Genomic DNA, 16,521 nt, shown 5'->3' with positions numbered 1-16,521 from the left:
GGTAGAGCATGGTGCTTGTAACTCCAGGGTAGTGGGTTCGATTCCCGGGACCACCCATACGTAGAATGTATGCACACATGACTGTAAGTCGCTTTGGATAAAAGCGTCTGCTAAATGGCTTATATATTTATTTTATATTTAAGACGTGTGGTGCTTGTCCACGCCTCAGCAAAGAAGCCATTTAAAACATCAGCCACGTCGTCATCTTCAGTTCCCTCAACCTGTATTCTCACTCCTGATGTTTTCTTTCATCCCAGTCCTTTGTTAATGAAGTCCCACCATTCCTTAGGGTTTCTCTTCTTTAGGTCCTGGATTTCAGTTTTGTAGTAGTTTTTCTTTGCTTCCTTGATAAGCATTTGCAGTGTTTCTGTATTTTCTGCATTTCAATATTTTCCCCCTCCATCTGTTGAAAATCTGTTTTATTGATGGCAGCCTTTATTTTTTTTAGTCATCCAGGGCTTGTCCAGTGTTGTTGTTTTCTTATTGGCATGCATACATCAAGTGCAGTTTGAATGCAGGAGTTGAACGTCTACACCTGTGCATTGATGATCACCACCTCGTATTTTGCAGACCAGTAAGTACTGGCCATACTTCGTGCCAAGGCCTCCTTTCTGTTCTGGGTTACCAGACATCATTTTTCCCCGCTGCACCTCGCTTCTCCCTCCTGATGTTGTGTTTGGGGAGAACAGCAGACATTTGTGATCACTGGATCCGACAGGAGCAAGTACAGTGGGGGTGTTGTAGTGATTCTTCATGATTTGTAATGATCAGATCTAGGATGGAGTCCACTCTGGTCTTGTCTTTGACCACTTGTTTCATGTCTGGATGGGAGTTTGTTAGCATCTTGATGGACAGGTGATTAAAGTCCACACACAGGATGAGACCCATTTCAGGATAGGACATGCGTTCTGCTGAAGTGTTTTCTCATTTGCCCATGGTGGATGTTAGAGTATTCCCACTACCAGAGTTAAAACTGAGCTGGGGAGTCGTTTAGGACGAAGCTGAAGCCACACACACTCAAACTCCTCTTTCTCTAGATCAGTTCTTAGCGTTTCCTGCATACTGTGATTCACATACATAGCTACGCCCCCTCCTCTCATCCCTTCTCTGGACCTGTCATTTCTTCTATGAAAAAGAGAGTCATCTGGGATATTTTCGTGGACCCATGTTTCAGTGACACATCCCATGTCTGCATTTACTGATTGAAGTAGCAGTTCAAATGCATCCAGTTTGCTTATCAATGATCTTGAATTAGAAACAAGCACATTCAGAGTCTCTGGGGTATTTCTGGACATCACATAATTCAGTTAGATTCCAAAACATTTGGCCAATCCAATGTTATCAGAGCCATACTTAATCTGTTAAAAGAGCAGGAAAAGTATGCATTGCAGTTCCTATCGCTTCCACTAGATGTCAACAGTCTTTAGAAATTGGTTGATGTTTTTCCTTTGAGAAATGAAGAAGTTGGGCTGTTCAGAACGAGGGTCGAGTCTAGTGTACTGTTGTGGTTGGGGGCGTGCGACCTGAAAGCTCGCCCCACTTTGTTTTCGTCCGGTATTGAACACAGTTCATCCCGTCTTAAATTGTATTGATTATTTACGTTTAAACATATCTAAAGTTGGATTAGGAAAGTTGTTTGAAATGTTTGGATCAAGTTTACTTTGTAGTCATGTTGCGCGAGTTGGAACCGGTGTTTATCTGGATCTATCGCGCCAAATAAATTGACATTTTGGAGATATAACGTCAGAATTTATCAAACAAAATGACCATTTGTGATGTTTAATGGACATATTGGAGTGCCAACAGAAGAAGATCTTCAAAGGTTAGGCACGAATTCTATCGTTATTTCTGACTTTTGTGTCGCGCCTGGTGGGTTGAAATGTGATTTTCATGTGTTTGTTTGATGGGGTGCTGTCCTCAGATAATAGCATGGTTTGCTTTCGCTGTAAAGCCTTTTTGAAATCTGACACCGTGGCTGGATTAACAAGAAGTTCATCTTTAAACCAATGTATAACACTTCTATGATTCATGAATTATTATTATGAGTATTTCTGTTTTTGAATTTGGGCGCTGCTATTTCACTGGGTGTTGTCAAATTGCCGCGCAAAGGGATCACTAAGAAGTTTTAAAAGGCATTAGAATAAGACAATAATGAATATTACCAATTGAACGACGTGTATTGCAGGATAAATCTATGTTAGAGTTGACATAGTTGGCCATAAATAGATGCTGCGCTTTACTTTATGGGTTGGTTAAGTAGGCTTCTTCTAACCCATTGCTTTCCACTACAGATAATAATATGATTAGGTTATTATGATTTAAAAAAGGAGTCTGTCAGATTTCCAGTCTTTCCAATTCATTTAATACTCCCTGATCTTCAAGAATAGGACTTGGAAATGTGAAAATATAGTTTAGCCAGATTTGTTTTTGGGTTATGCTCAGGTAAAACAAAGTCTAATTATCCTAATCCGTTGTTGTTGTTTTTTTTCATGATGGACTGATGGACTCACTACCAAAAATTGGTACTTGCATGTGAAAAACTAGATGGTAATTTTCTATTAAGAAAATAAAAGCCCCATTCATGGTCTTCATAAATTATACTAGATTTGGACCAGATGGAGCACAATACCACAGCGGAGTTTAAGAAGGGAGAAACTAAAACACATTTTTCACTTGCTGTCCACTGGCGCGTGGCGTGTTGATTACTCCAATTCTGTTGCAAAATGTTTCTTAAATGGAAGCAAGCGGAACAATGGGGAGGGATCTACCTGAATTTGTCGAAAATAACCTCTTGTTTTTCTCTGTTTGTTTCCGTAATGAATACACCCTGAGGTGTGTTCACCTGAGGTTCTGGGCCCTGGGGGTGGAGGGGTGTGGGTAATGGTGGGGTCAGTCCTCTCACCCCCTACCCTCACTAAAATACCCTGGCCAAATGGAAACATCTGCTCTGCCTGAGCCCCTAACTCAGGCTCTTTCCTTCCATCTCAAACCTCAATCCACTTTTTTCTCTCCCTACTCCTCTCTAGGGATTTTTCTCTCTTTGTATCTCCCTAGCCTTTGGCAACTGTTATCTCATCCCCGGAGTGTATTCAGATATACAGCTGCTCAAACACAGCTCCATTGGCTCTCCTCAGACTCTGCTGGCACTGTTGGTATTGGGCTGCAGCTCATTGATTCAGTGCAACACTGAAGTTTTTACGATCGAACAATACAATCGCCACACTCCCTTTTTCTGGGAGTATAATCCATCTGGCCACAGCATGACGAATTTCTGATTTACAGCCAGAAACCATAACATTGACTCTATGCCCTTCTCTCTTTCCTCTGCAGAGCTCTTCATTGAGCGTTTCTGTATGACGGGTGGGAACAGTCCCATTGGGTACCTGAAGGCTTACCACACTAACCTGTACCTGTCTGCTGACCCCATGAAGGTCCGAGAGGCCCTGGAGGAGGGTAAGTGGACAGAGAGCATAGTCTTGTTAGTTACACTCTTTGAAAAAATGTGCTATCTAGAACCTAAAAGGGTTCTTCAGCTGTTCCCATAGGAGAACCTTTTGAAGAACCCATTTTGGTTCCAGATAGAACCATTTTGGGTTCCATGTAGAACCCTTTCCTCAGAGAGTTCTACATGAAACCCCAAAGGGTTATATCTGGAACCAAATAGGGTTCTCCTATGGGGACAGCCGAATAACCTTTTTCTCTACAGAATGTACTGTCAGTCTTATCGATGGAGACGTAAGACAGTTATCTAGTTGTTTAATACAGCAAAAGAAGCTTACCTTGATCAAGTGATACTGAGTAATCTCCCACTGTCTGTCTCTCTCCCTTTATCTCTGCCTCTCTATCTCTCTCTCTCAGGGATTGCAGCAGCCACCATGTTTAATCCACCAGAGAAGAGAACAGAAGTGTCAGAGACTCAGCTGCGGGTGGCCTTCGATGGGGACGCAGTGCTCTTCTCTGACGAGTCAGAGCGCATCTTTAAGGCCCACGGACTGGACAAGTTCTTTGAGCATGAGAAGACACACGAAAACACGCTTCTTGATCATGTATGTCCACGTATCATTCTATAACACAATAGTTTGTAAATTGACAAAGCAATATCCCTCTGTACTTCAAATGGATTAAGGAATCTAGTGCGGGCAGAAGAGGTTTGGTGTCTCTGTCGATTTTAAGTGACACATGTTCAGTGTTTGGGCTCATCGTGCAGCAACTCCCTCTCTCTCCTTCTCTCTTCCTCTCAGGGACCACTGAAAGGGTTCCTGGAGTCTCTGGGGAAGCTGCAAAAGAAGTTCTATGCCAAGGATCAGCGTCTGGACTGCCCCATCCGTACCTACCTGGTGACGGCACGCAGCGCAGCCAGCTCAGGCACCCGGGCCCTGAAGACACTGCGATCCTGGGGCCTGGAGACAGACGAGGCCCTCTTCCTTGCTGGGGCCCCTAAGGGGCCAATGCTGGAGAAGATCCGGCCTCACATATTCTTTGACGATCAGTTGTTCCATGTGGAGGGAGCTTCGCAGCTGGGGACCGTGGCAGCTCATGTGCCATATGGTGTGGCTCAGAAACTGCCCCAGCAGAAGCCTGCTAAGGAGAACACTAAAGACTTTAGCGCTGCCCCCAAGTAGTCTGGATTTCACTCTCTTCCCTAACCCAAGGGACAATAAAACAGCATTGTGTATTTGAACGAGACAGTCCTTTTCAGTGCCCTCAGTTATCTGGGGAGAGAATCACATGACAATGGGAGAAGCATAGAGGGAGGGCATGCCATTTTCACCCGTGTCATGTGTCATCACAAGAGACAGTGCCAGTAGATGTAAAACAAAACGTCAAATATCGTATGCCAAAAAAGTGCTGTACATACATATCCAGATCTTGACCTACCAAGGTAAAATAACTGGAATTGTATCTAATTAACTCTGTCAGACCAGGAAAAATATAATTTTACAGCAATTCCTCAAATAGAATCTGTACACAATTGCAAGGTCTATCGCCAGTCCTGCAATGATGTAATAATGCTGTGAAATTGTGAACATTTTAATACCATTTTAGTGTTAGAAATGTTTAAAAATACATGTCTCTTTGCTAATAAGCTAATTTTTGTTTCATTTTAATTTAATACAATCACCGTAAGGTACTTAATTGTTACCCAGAAATGATTGAATATTTAGATGGAACCAGCTCCATTGGAACTTTACCATAGCATTAACGTTCCGGAAACCATCATTTACATCCAAAAATCCACCCAAATATAGACTCTACAATAGTTGTGGAGTTTACAAATCTGTGAATTGTAGCAACATCATGATGAAACTCCAGAACCCCAAAATGTATAAATGCATTATCTCAGTCTATACAGATATTTGGCAATACAGTATTTGTAACATTGAGGGGGAGGGGTGTTTATAAACCTACAGTAAGTAGACTGTACCTGTATCATTTCAGCATATCACATTTATCTTAGGTTGAAAACATGTTTACGGAATATGTATTGCATGTTATTGACGTCATTGTTTGTTCTATTATTTTGTTTCTAATCTAGGAAACTTTTATTTAGTACCTTTGGTGTACTTTTGTTTGCTCCTCATGCAAGTTACTATATGTGCTGTATGGCTGCGTTTACAAAGACAACCCAATTCTGATCTATTTCCAATAATTGGTCTTTTGACCAAGATATTAGATAATTTTCAGAGCTGAAGACCAATTAGTGATAAAAAAAGATCAGAACTGGGCAGCTTGTGTAAACATTTAGTGCAATCCTAGCTCCTTTGGACGTCCCTAGCCTAAACCCTAACCTTAACCATTCTAAATGTCAATTTAAATGGTGTAGGGACGTCCTAAGAATCCTGGATACCCTGTCTAAACGCAGCCTATGCAATGTTAACCTAAAGTGCAAAAATGGACAACCTCCTCTCACTTTATAAACATGGGCACTGAGCCATTCTGTAAAAACATGGCTTCTGTGAGGAGATGATGGCATAATGTGTAAATTATATGGCTTTTATATTTGTTTATTGACATTTATTCCATTCAATCATCCCATATCCTGTGTTATGATACTGGTGATTTGTACGGTTGTGGCTATCAGTACAGCTTAATTTAGTCACATCAAGAAAAACTACAGTCTGTAGCCATGAACTACTACTGGTAGGGCCAGTCATGTATAGCCATAAAGGACATTTTGGTGACCTTATTTGACCTTTTCTGCTGCTTTTGAGAGATGGTTTGATCCCTCTTTCGGGCACTACTTGTTGAGTAAATAAAACACTAAACAATCATAATACAGTAACTATTGGTCACTCTATATGTTCCGGGCCTCTTCTGATGGCATTGAGGAGTACACCACACGAGTAACTGGCTTTATCAATAAGTGCATCGAGGACATTGTCCCCACAGTGCTATGTACAAACCCCAACCAGAAGCCATGAATTACAGGCAATATTCGCACTGAGCTAAAGGGTAGAGCAGCCGCTTTCAAGGAGCGGGACTCTAACCCAGTGGCTTATAAGAAATCCTGCTATGCCCTGCGACGAACCATCAAACAGGAAAAGCGTTAATAAAGGACTAAGATCGAATAGTACTACAACGGCTCCGACGCTCGTCGGATGTGGCAGGGCTTGCAAACTATTACAGACTACAAAGGGAGGCACAGACGAGAGCTGCCCAGTGACACGAGCCTACTAGACGAGCTAAATAACTTCTGTGCTCGCTTCGAGGCAAGTAACACAAACATGCATGAGAGCATCAGCTGTTCCGGACGACTGTGTGATCATGCTCTCCTCAGCTGATGTAAGACCTTTAAACACGTCCACATTCACAAGGCCGCAGAGCCAGATGTATTACCAGAACGTGTACTTTGAACATGCGCTGACCAACTGGCAAGTGTCTTCACTGACATTTTCAACCTCTCCCTGAGTCTGTAATACCAGCATGTTTCAAGCAGACCACCATAGTCCCTGTGCCTAAGAACACTAAAGTAACCTGCCTAAATGACTACAGACCCGTAGCACTCACGTCTGTAGCCATGAAATGCTTTGAAATGCTGGTCATGGCTCACATCAGCACCATTATCCCAGAAACCCTAGACCCACTCCAATTTGCATACCTCCCCAACAGATCCACAAATGATGCAATCTCTATTGCACTCCACACTGCCCTTTCCCACCTGGACAAAAGGAACACCTATGTGAGAATGCTAATCATTGACTACAGCTCAGCGTTCAACGCTATAGTGCCCTCAAAGCTCATCACTAAGCTAAGGATCCTGGGACTAAACACCTCCCTCTGCAACTGGATCCTGGACTTCCTGATGGGCCGCCCCCAGGTGGTGAGGGTAGGTAGCAACACATCTGCCACGCTGATCCTCAATACTGGAGCTCCTAAGGGTTGCGTGCTCAGTCCCCTCCTGTACTCCCTATTCACCCACGATTGCATGGCCAGGCATTACTCCAACACCATCAATAAGTTTGCAGATGACACAACAGTGGTAGGCCTGATCACCGACAACGACGAGACAGCCTATAGGGAGGAAGTCAGAGAGCTGGCCGGGTGGTGCCAGAATAACAACCTATCCCTCAATGTAACCAAGACTAAGGAGATTATTGTGGACTACAGGAAAAGGAGGACCGAGCACGCCCCCATTCTCATCGACAGGGCTGTAGTGGAGCAGGTTGAGAGCTTCAAGTTCCTTGGTGTCCACATCAACAACAAACTAGAATGATCCAAACACACCAAGACAGTCGTGAAGAGGGCACGACAAAGCCTATTCCCCCTCAGTAAACTAAAAAGATTTGGCATGGGTCCTGAGATCCTCAAAAGGTTCTACAGCTGCAACATCGAGAGCATCCTGACCGGTTGCATCACTGCCTGGTACGGCAATTGCTTGGCCTCTGATCGCAAGGCACTACAGAGGGTAGTGCGTACGGCCCAGTAAATCACTAGGGCTAAGCTGCCTGCCATCCAGGACCTCTACACCAGGCGGTGTCAGAGGAAGGCCTTAAAAATGATCAAAGACACCAGACACCCCAGTCATAAACTGTTCTCTCTACTACCACATGGCAAGCGGTACCGGAGTGCCAAGTCTAGGACATAAAGGCTTCTCAACAGTTTTTACCCCCAAGCCATAAGACTCCTGAACAGGTAACCAAATGGCTACTCGGACTATTTGCATTGTGTGTCCCCCAAACCCTCTTTTTACGCTGCTGCTACTCTTTGTTTATCATATATGCATAGTCACTTTAACTATACATTCATGTACATACTACCTCCATTGGGCCGACCAACCAGTGCTCCCGCACATTGGCTAACCGGGCTATCTGCATTGTGTCCCACCACCCTGTTTTACGCTACTGCTCCTCTCTGTTCATCATATATGCGTAGTCACTTTAACCATATCTACATGTACATACTACCTCAATCAGCCTAACTAACCGGTGTCTGTATGTAGCCTCGCTACTTCTATAGCCTCGCTACTGTATATAGCCTGTTTTTAATGTTGTTTTATTTCTTTACCTACCCTGTTCACCGAATACCTTTTTTGCACTATTGTTTAGAGCCTGTAAATAAGCATTTCACTGTTTTTTTTTATTTAAATTGTACCTTTATTTAACCAGGCAAGTCAGTTAAGAACACATTCTTATTTTCAATGACGGCCTGGGAACAGTGGGTTAACTAACTGCCTGTTCAGGGGCAGAACGACAGATTTGTACCTTGTCAGCTCGGGGGTTTGAACTCGCAACCTTCCGGTTACTAGTCCAACGCTCTAACCACGAGGCTACGCTGCCGCCCCTGTAAGGTCTACATGTTGTATTCAGCACACGTGACAAAAAAACTTTGATTTGACAATCCTCAAACAAAATGGAGCATACATAAAATAAACAATGTATTTACATTGGGTCTAATGTGTGTGTGAGAGGGAGGCATGTTTTTAAAAAGCACACAGAATTTCCTCAAACTATACAAATTAAGCAAGCCTTTTACAATATCAATAACACTTTGATTTGATAGATATTTAGAGTAATTATGTAGATATTGAGAATGGATATGTAGGAATAGATATCTCAAATCCTAAAATCAAATTGAGCAAACATAAAATAAACAAGTAAATACAACTCATTTACACTGGGGATAATGTGTGTGAGTGTGTATGACAGAGAGAGAGTGTGTGTTGTGTTTTATTATTCCTTGTCAGCCACCCATCTCTGCTTTCTCAGAGATGAGTCTGTCAGGCACTGGTGGAGTGCATGGCAGATCTGAAAGAGAGATGCACAAAGTGAGAGTAAGTATACAGCTCAACAACATGTTTGTGTGCACATCTGTTGGTGTGAGTGAGCATATGCAACATAATTCTGAATTACATGTATCCATCTGGGTCTCCTCAATAGTATCTCCCTTCATGGCCAGTGTAGTAGGAACTGGTGCAGCCGGTAAATGAAATACCACAGCAGAGGACTGCTGTGACTGCAGCTGAACTGCTGGGGGTGGCAGATCTAAAAGAGAGGCACAATTTTCTTAACTGACGATAATCATACAACTAAACAGACTGAATGAGTGTAAGGCCTAGATTCAATCAGATCAAGAGTTAACCGGTGATAGCCGACACCTGCATAGCTGATGTTTTGGCGGTGTCTGAGGTGTAAGTGTATTGATCTGTCAAATCGGTAAGCAGCAGCTCTTGATCATTGTCACGTAAATACACCGTCCTACTCGCGTTACATGTTCAGAACTAGAAAGTGTAGGTTATATAGTAGAAATAACGATGCTCAAATTCAAAATCATTAAACTAAAATAATGAGGATTTCTATCAGCCTAATTGAGATGTAGATTACATCTCAAATTCCAGTGTTCTAACTTGTAAATAGGGCTGCATGAGATTTCTATTAATGCGACTCCGTGCAGGCAATGGCAATGTCTTCTTTAGGTATAATGCCAGGAGACGCTTGTGAATTTGACAGCTCTAACACAGTTCCACCTCAGACACCGCCAAATCAACTGCTATGTGGATGTCGGCTAAAGCAGATGTGATTGAATAGAGCCCCAAGTGAGGGAGAGTGTGCATGTGTGTATACATGCATGTGATGATTACCTGTATCACCTGTCGTGGCTGGTATAGCAGGTGAAGGGGCAGACGACTTCAGCTGTGAGGACTGTGGTTGAGGTAATAGGGATGTCAGATCTAAAAGAGAGAGTAAGAATTTTCTTAAGTTAAAATAATTATACAACAAAACAGAATGCGTGATTGAGTGAGTGAGTGAGTATACGTGTGTGTGATAATTACCTGGATCACATCACACTGCTTCAGGTCTAATATAATAATAATATAATAATACGTCTACAAGCCTCTGGAAGTTCCAGCGTGCCACTCCAGGCCTGGAACAGCTTGGTTGAATCATTGTTACCGGTCACCCACCGAGCCTGGTTGGCAGATTTGAAAGATAGGCACAATATTTCTTTAATGACAAAGCCTTGACTTCACACTAACCTAAACAGAGCAGACTATGGGAGGCACACAGTAGTACATAGAGCCTTGACTACATGGAACTCTATTCCACATCAAGTAACTCATGCAAGCAGTACAATTAGATTTTAAAAAACAGATAAAAATACACCTTAAGGAACAGCGGGGACTGTGAAGGGAAACAGACATACACACAATAACATATGCACTGTACACACACGTACACATGGATTTTGTGTTATAGATATGTGGTAGTAGAGTAAAGGCCTGAGGGCACACAATGTGTTGTGAATGTATTGTAATATTTTTCAAATTGTATAACTGCCTTAATTTAGCTGGACCCGAGGAAGAGTAAGCTAATGGGGATCCATAATAAATACAATACAAAAAATGTATTAAGTTTGTGTGTACCTGGCAACCACGCAGCAGACTTCATTTTATTAATTTTTGTACCTTTATTTAAACTAAGCAAGTCAGTCAAGAACAAATTCTTATTTACAATGACGGCCTACACCGGCCAACGCTGGGTGAATTGCGCGCCTCCCTATGGGACTCCCAATCCCGGCCGGTTGTGATACAGCCTAGAATTGAACCAGGGTGTCTGTAGTGACGCCTCAAGCACCGAGATGCGGTACCTTAGACCGCTGCGCCACTCGGTGTTATTATGACTTAAAGTGTCAACCTGACCACATCCTTGAAGTAGGACATTCAGTGATTAGCTTCGGAAAAAAATACTGTCAACAGTGTATAATAAAAAGGATATCAAATATTCAGATCTGGATTGACAAGTAGGCTAAATCAGGTGAAGCTACAAACCTCTAGGGCTTAGTCTACACTCAAGTTAAATAAAGGATGCAAGGCATGAGCTCTAGGACCTTGCCTCAGGACTACCTGGCCTGACGACTTCTGGCTTTCCCTGTCTCCAGTCCACCTTGTCGTGCTGCTGATCCAGTCTCTGCTGTTTCTGTCTGCAGGAACCCTTTTACCTGCTCTGGACTCACCGAAGGAACTACCTTGTCCCAGACATGCCGTTTGATCCCGTCTCTCTACAGGATCTACTGTCTCAACCTCTAAATGCTCAGCTATGAAGAGCCAACTGGCATTTACTCCTGAGGTGCTGAACTATTGCACCCTCTTTAACCACTGTGATTATTATTTGACACTGCTGGGCATCTATGAACGTTAAACGTCTTGAAGAACGATCTGGTCTAAATGGCTGTACTCTTTTTTAATCTCCACCAGCACAACCAGAGGAGGTCTGGCCACCCATCAGAGCCTGGTTCCTCTCTAGGTTTCTTTATAGGTTCCTGCCTTTCTAGGGAGTTTTTCCTAGCCACTGTGCTTCTACGTCTGCATTGCTTGCATTTTGGCGTTTTAGGCTGGGTATCATTATAAGAACTTTGTGGCAACTGCTGATGTAAAAGGGGCTTTATAAAATACATTTGATAGATTGCTTGTATATGCTGCTATTCATGTCTGTAACTCTAAATATGACATTGAGTTATCTTACATGTACCTTAAGCCAACACTTTTTCCTGGTCTTTCCTGGGCTTCAGGTTTTGGAATGAAGGGCCTAGAGAATTGTAATATTAACAATAATTAGTTTCCACATTTATGAATGAATGAAATTCAATTTGGGTTAGCTGTGTATCTCATCTGATTGAGATGTGCTGATGATATACTGTATATTTCTATTTTCTTTAAAAATTTGCCACCAAACCACACAATTCTATCCAGCGAGAGTGCACACAATCGTTCGATTATTTTACCAATTCAAAAAATAACCTCATTTTGTCAAGGGAGACCTGGAAAAGACAGAGCTCTCAAGTAAAAGGCATATCCATAGCAGCAGCTATGGTATGGATAAGGACAATAGCTGTGTTTGAATACTCATACTAACCGCAATATAGTATGCTTATTGGTCATAGTATGGATATAGTTAGTATGCCAAAAGTTCCCGGATGTCGTACTAAATTTGCAAAAATATGACATATACACGCAGAAGACACTATTTCCGTACTTTAGGGACCATAATGCAATTCTTCAGAAGATGGGCGTGGCTTCACATTGCTTTCAGATTTGAAGAAAATGGCAGAAAATATGCTGCCAACATAGGCTAACCAACATTTATTGACTTGATTATTCCCGTCACTCTTAGCTAATTGGTATTGTCGTTGTGCGTTCTCAATGGACATTCGGGTACTTTCGTAAATTCACTCTGGCTATCTACTCTGATTTCAGAGCACTCTGAGTGTACAAGAGCGCAGAATAATGAATTTACGAGCGCTAACACCCATTGAATATGGCATTTGTCAGCAAAAATACGTAATTAAATTGTTGCCAGCAGCAGTTATAGTCACCAACGCTCTAGATAACATGAAAACTGCCTGACCAGCTATGCTATGGTGAGTAAAATGGTCAGAGTGGTTTCATTTGTGTCTGGTAGTAGCTAGCCAACGTTAGCTTGGGTACTTGACTGCTGTTGTATAGTCAGTGCGCTCAAATCGACCCTATTCCTCCGCCCAAGCATCCAGTGTGCGCTCTGAATTTACAAACGGAAAATCTGACAATGAGCTCCTGCACTCCAGATTGAATTTAAGAAAACACCCGAAGTCGTACAAATGTCTATGTAACTGATGTGAAATGGCTAGCTAGTTAGCGGTGTTCGCGGTGACGTCACTTGCTCTGAGACCTTACATTTACATTTAAGTCATTTAGCACCTTGAAGTAGTAGTTCCCCTTGCTCTGCAAGGGCTGTGGCTTTTGTGGAGGGATGGGTAACGAAGCGTCGAGGGTGACTGTTGTTGATGTGTGCAGAGGGTCCCGGGTATGGGCGAGGGGACAGTCTAAAGTTATACTGTTACATTGGTGCCGTGACCCGGATCACTGGTTGCTGCGGAAAAGTAGGAGGTCAAAAGGGGGGTGAGTGCAACGGATGTGAAATGGCTAGCTAGTTAGTTAGCTAGCTAGAAGTAGTAGTTCCCCTTGCTCTGCAAGGGCCGCGGCTTTTGTGGAGCGATGCTTCAAGGGTGACTGTTGTTGATGTGTGCAGAGGGTCCCTGATTCGCGCCCGGGTATGAGCGAGGGGACGGTCTAAAGTTATACTGTAGCAGTCGGTGACAAAAGCCGCGGACCTTGCAGAGCAAGGGGAACTACTACTTCAAGGTCTCAGAGCAAGTGACATCACCGCTATTTAGCGCGAACACCGCTAACTAGATAGCCATTTCACATCCGTTACATCGAACTAGTCATTTGTTATGCTAACTAGATAGCAAGAGGTTGCATAACAACAGCATCAACTTCCAGTAGACAGGCGAACAGATAGTACGCTCAACTGAAAGGATACTGTTAGTTTACAGTATTCTAAAATGAACTAATAGTATGTGAACGGTAATGGAGCCTACTGTACACCACAACCACCTAATGGAGTCGGACGTGTGTTTTGTCTTGTCCCGTCCTGTCTAGTGTAAATATAGTTTTCTTCGGTTTTTTTCTGTATATATTTCGTATATATTTTAATCTCACTTTCCAACTAGAGCTGAATATACTCTCCTGCAACCCGCATCACCCAATGTGGTACGGATCTGCTTTTTCTATACTTTACTTTAGAACCGGAACCACCATCAGAAGCTAGCCAGCTAACTAGCTACTAGCTAGTACTCAGTTAGCCATTGCTAGCAGTCTTCAAAGCTAACTAGGACACCAGCGCGACATCAACCCAGAGCATATCAGACTGCTCTTTCTCTACCACATCTCCGGATTCCTACCGCAAGCTCTGAACCTTTACACCGGATCATCGCAACTAGCTAGCTGCAATCCGAGTGGCTACTCCTGGCTAACGTCTCTGTCCCAAAACAAGCACCAGTTAGCCTTGAGCTAAGCCCATCTCCCGACTAGCCGAAGAGGCCCAACAATACCTCTTTTGCCAATTGGCCTGGACCCTTTACTGCCGACACGGAGCCCCGCCGATCCATCACGACTGGTCCGCCGACATAATCGTCCGAGGTGGGTTCAACAGGCTTTTTCGTTGCGACATCGCCAAAGATCCATCTGCTGGCCAAGGCCCGCGAGCTTTCTGAAACGCTGTGTCTCCAGCTCACCTAGCGTACTAGAGCACCTGTAGCATACTCCTGGGCTACAATTACCCGGGCCCACGACCGGTCTGTCGATGTCACCGCAAGAAGAGGAATAAACAGACTCACCCCATCGCGACGTCCCCCAAAGGTTAGCTCTCTAGCCCTCGCTATCTCCCTGCTTGCTAATTCGGCCTGCTAACGGCTAGCTTGTCTAGCCCGGGCCTACGAACTGTTAGCTTGTTAGCACAGGCCTGCTAACCATCTGAATCACCGCATCCCAAACACTCTGAACCCATTTACTTTCTATCTCTCTTTGATTTTTATTTTGTTTATACCTTCCGGAAACCTGCCTCACCCACTGTGATACGGAATCGCTATTACTTTTAATTTTTATTTTATTTTTATGACACACTCAAGAACCTCCAGACGCTAACCAGCTAACTAGCTACAAGCTATTTAGTCATTGTTAGTTTTTAAAAAAAAACCTGGATAACACTCGCCAGCCCAGCTTCCCTGCCCATCCACCGCTGCCCCCTGGACACTGATCTCTTGGCTACATAGCTGACGCACGCTGGACTGTCCATTAATCACGGTACCCCATTCTGCTTGTTTGTTTATCTGTCGGCCCAGTTGCCTAGTCAACGCCATTTTACCTGCTGTTTGTTGTGCTAGCTGATTAGCCTCGCCTACTGTTTTTAGCTAGCTTTCCCAATTCAACACCTGTGATTACTGTATGCCTCGCTGTATGTCTCTCTCAAATGTCAATATGCCTTGTATACTGTTGTTCAGGTTAGTTATCATTGTTTTAGTTCACAATGGAGCCCCTAGATCCACTCTGCATACCCCTGTTACCTCCTTTGTCCCACCCCCACACATGCGGTGACCTCACCCATTACAACCAGCATGTCCAGAGATACAACCTCTCTCATCATCACCCAGTGCCTGGGCTTACCTCCGCTGTACCCGCACCCCACCATACCCCTGTCTGCGCATTATGCCCTGAATATATTCTACCATGCCCAGAAACCTGCTCCTCTTATCCTCTGCCCCCAACGCTCTAGGCGACCAGTTTTGATAGCCTTTAGCCGCACCCTCATACTACTCCTTCTCTGTTCCGCGGGTGATGTGGAGGTAAACCCAGGCCCTGCATGTCCCCAGGTACCCTCATTTGTTGACTTCTGTGATCGAAAAGTCTTGGTTTTATGCATGTCAACATCAGAAGCCTCCCTAAGTTTGTTTTACTCACTGCTTTAGCACACTCTGCTAACCCTGATGTCCTTGCCGTGTCTGAATCCTGGCTCAGGAAGGCCACCAAAAATTCAGAGATTTCCATACCCAACTATAACATCTTCCGTCAAGATAGAACTGCCAAAGGGGGCGGAGTCGCAGTCTACTGCAGAGATAGCCTGCAAAGTAATGTCATACTTTCCAGGTCCATACCCAAACAGTTTGAACTACTAATTTTGAAAATTACTCTCTCAAGAAACAAGTCTCTCACTGTTGCCGCCTGCTACCGACACCCGTCAGCTACCAGCTGTGCCCTGGACACCATTTGTGAATTGATCGCCCCCATCTAGCTTCAGAGTTTGTTCTGTTAGGTGACCTAAACTGGGATATGCTTAACACCCCGGCAGTCCTACAATCTAAGCTAGATGCCCTCAATCTCACTCAAATCATCAAGGAACCCACCAGGTACAACCCTAACTCTGTAAACAAGGGCACCCTCATAGACGCCATCCTGACCAACTGGCCCTCCAAATATACCTCCGCTGTCTTCAACCAGGATCTCAGCGATCACTGCCTCATCGCCTGTATCCGCCACGGAGCCGCAGTCAAACGACCACCCTCATCACTGTCAAACGCTCCCTAAAACACTTCTGTGAGCAGGCCTTTCTAATCGACCTGGCCCGGGTATCCTGGAAGGACATTGACCTCATCCCGTCAGTTGAGGATGCATGGTCATTCTTTAAAAAGTAACTTCCTCACTATTTTAGA

The 16,521-nt window shown here is 43.8% G+C and overlaps 1 protein-coding gene and 1 long non-coding RNA gene across 6 annotated transcripts in view; one reads left to right on the top strand and one right to left on the bottom strand.

Moving 5' to 3' along the window:
• The window catches only part of LOC118362404 (cytosolic 5'-nucleotidase 1A-like), a 33,970-nt gene extending 27,681 nt beyond the window's left edge, over positions 1–6,289 (top strand). Inside the window, exons 4-6 of the mRNA XM_035742706.2 lie at positions 3,331–3,453; positions 3,859–4,046; positions 4,242–6,289. Of these exons, the coding sequence (XP_035598599.1) occupies positions 3,331–3,453; positions 3,859–4,046; positions 4,242–4,622 (692 nt within the window). The 3' untranslated portion in view covers positions 4,623–6,289. The remainder of the gene's footprint in view (positions 1–3,330; positions 3,454–3,858; positions 4,047–4,241) is intronic.
• A 2,297-nt stretch (positions 6,290–8,586) lies between these two features.
• LOC118362403 (uncharacterized) overlaps positions 8,587–16,521 on the bottom strand; it is an 11,405-nt gene continuing 3,470 nt past the window's right edge. For 2 of the 5 annotated variants that reach the window (XR_004821194.2, XR_004821196.2), the window contains exons 2-6: positions 11,967–12,023; positions 10,271–10,407; positions 10,079–10,168; positions 9,351–9,482; positions 8,587–9,245 (exon numbers count right to left, since the gene is read on the bottom strand). This is a non-coding gene — a long non-coding RNA (uncharacterized LOC118362403). The other 3 variants (XR_004821193.2, XR_004821197.2, XR_004821195.2) reach the window with 2 other exon arrangements.

The sequence above is a fragment of the Oncorhynchus keta genome, chromosome 29, assembly GCF_023373465.1.
Source record: "Oncorhynchus keta strain PuntledgeMale-10-30-2019 chromosome 29, Oket_V2, whole genome shotgun sequence".
In the NCBI taxonomy this organism is placed as follows: Eukaryota; Metazoa; Chordata; class Actinopteri; order Salmoniformes; family Salmonidae; genus Oncorhynchus; species Oncorhynchus keta.
This window is presented reverse-complemented; position numbering and strand designations above follow the sequence as displayed.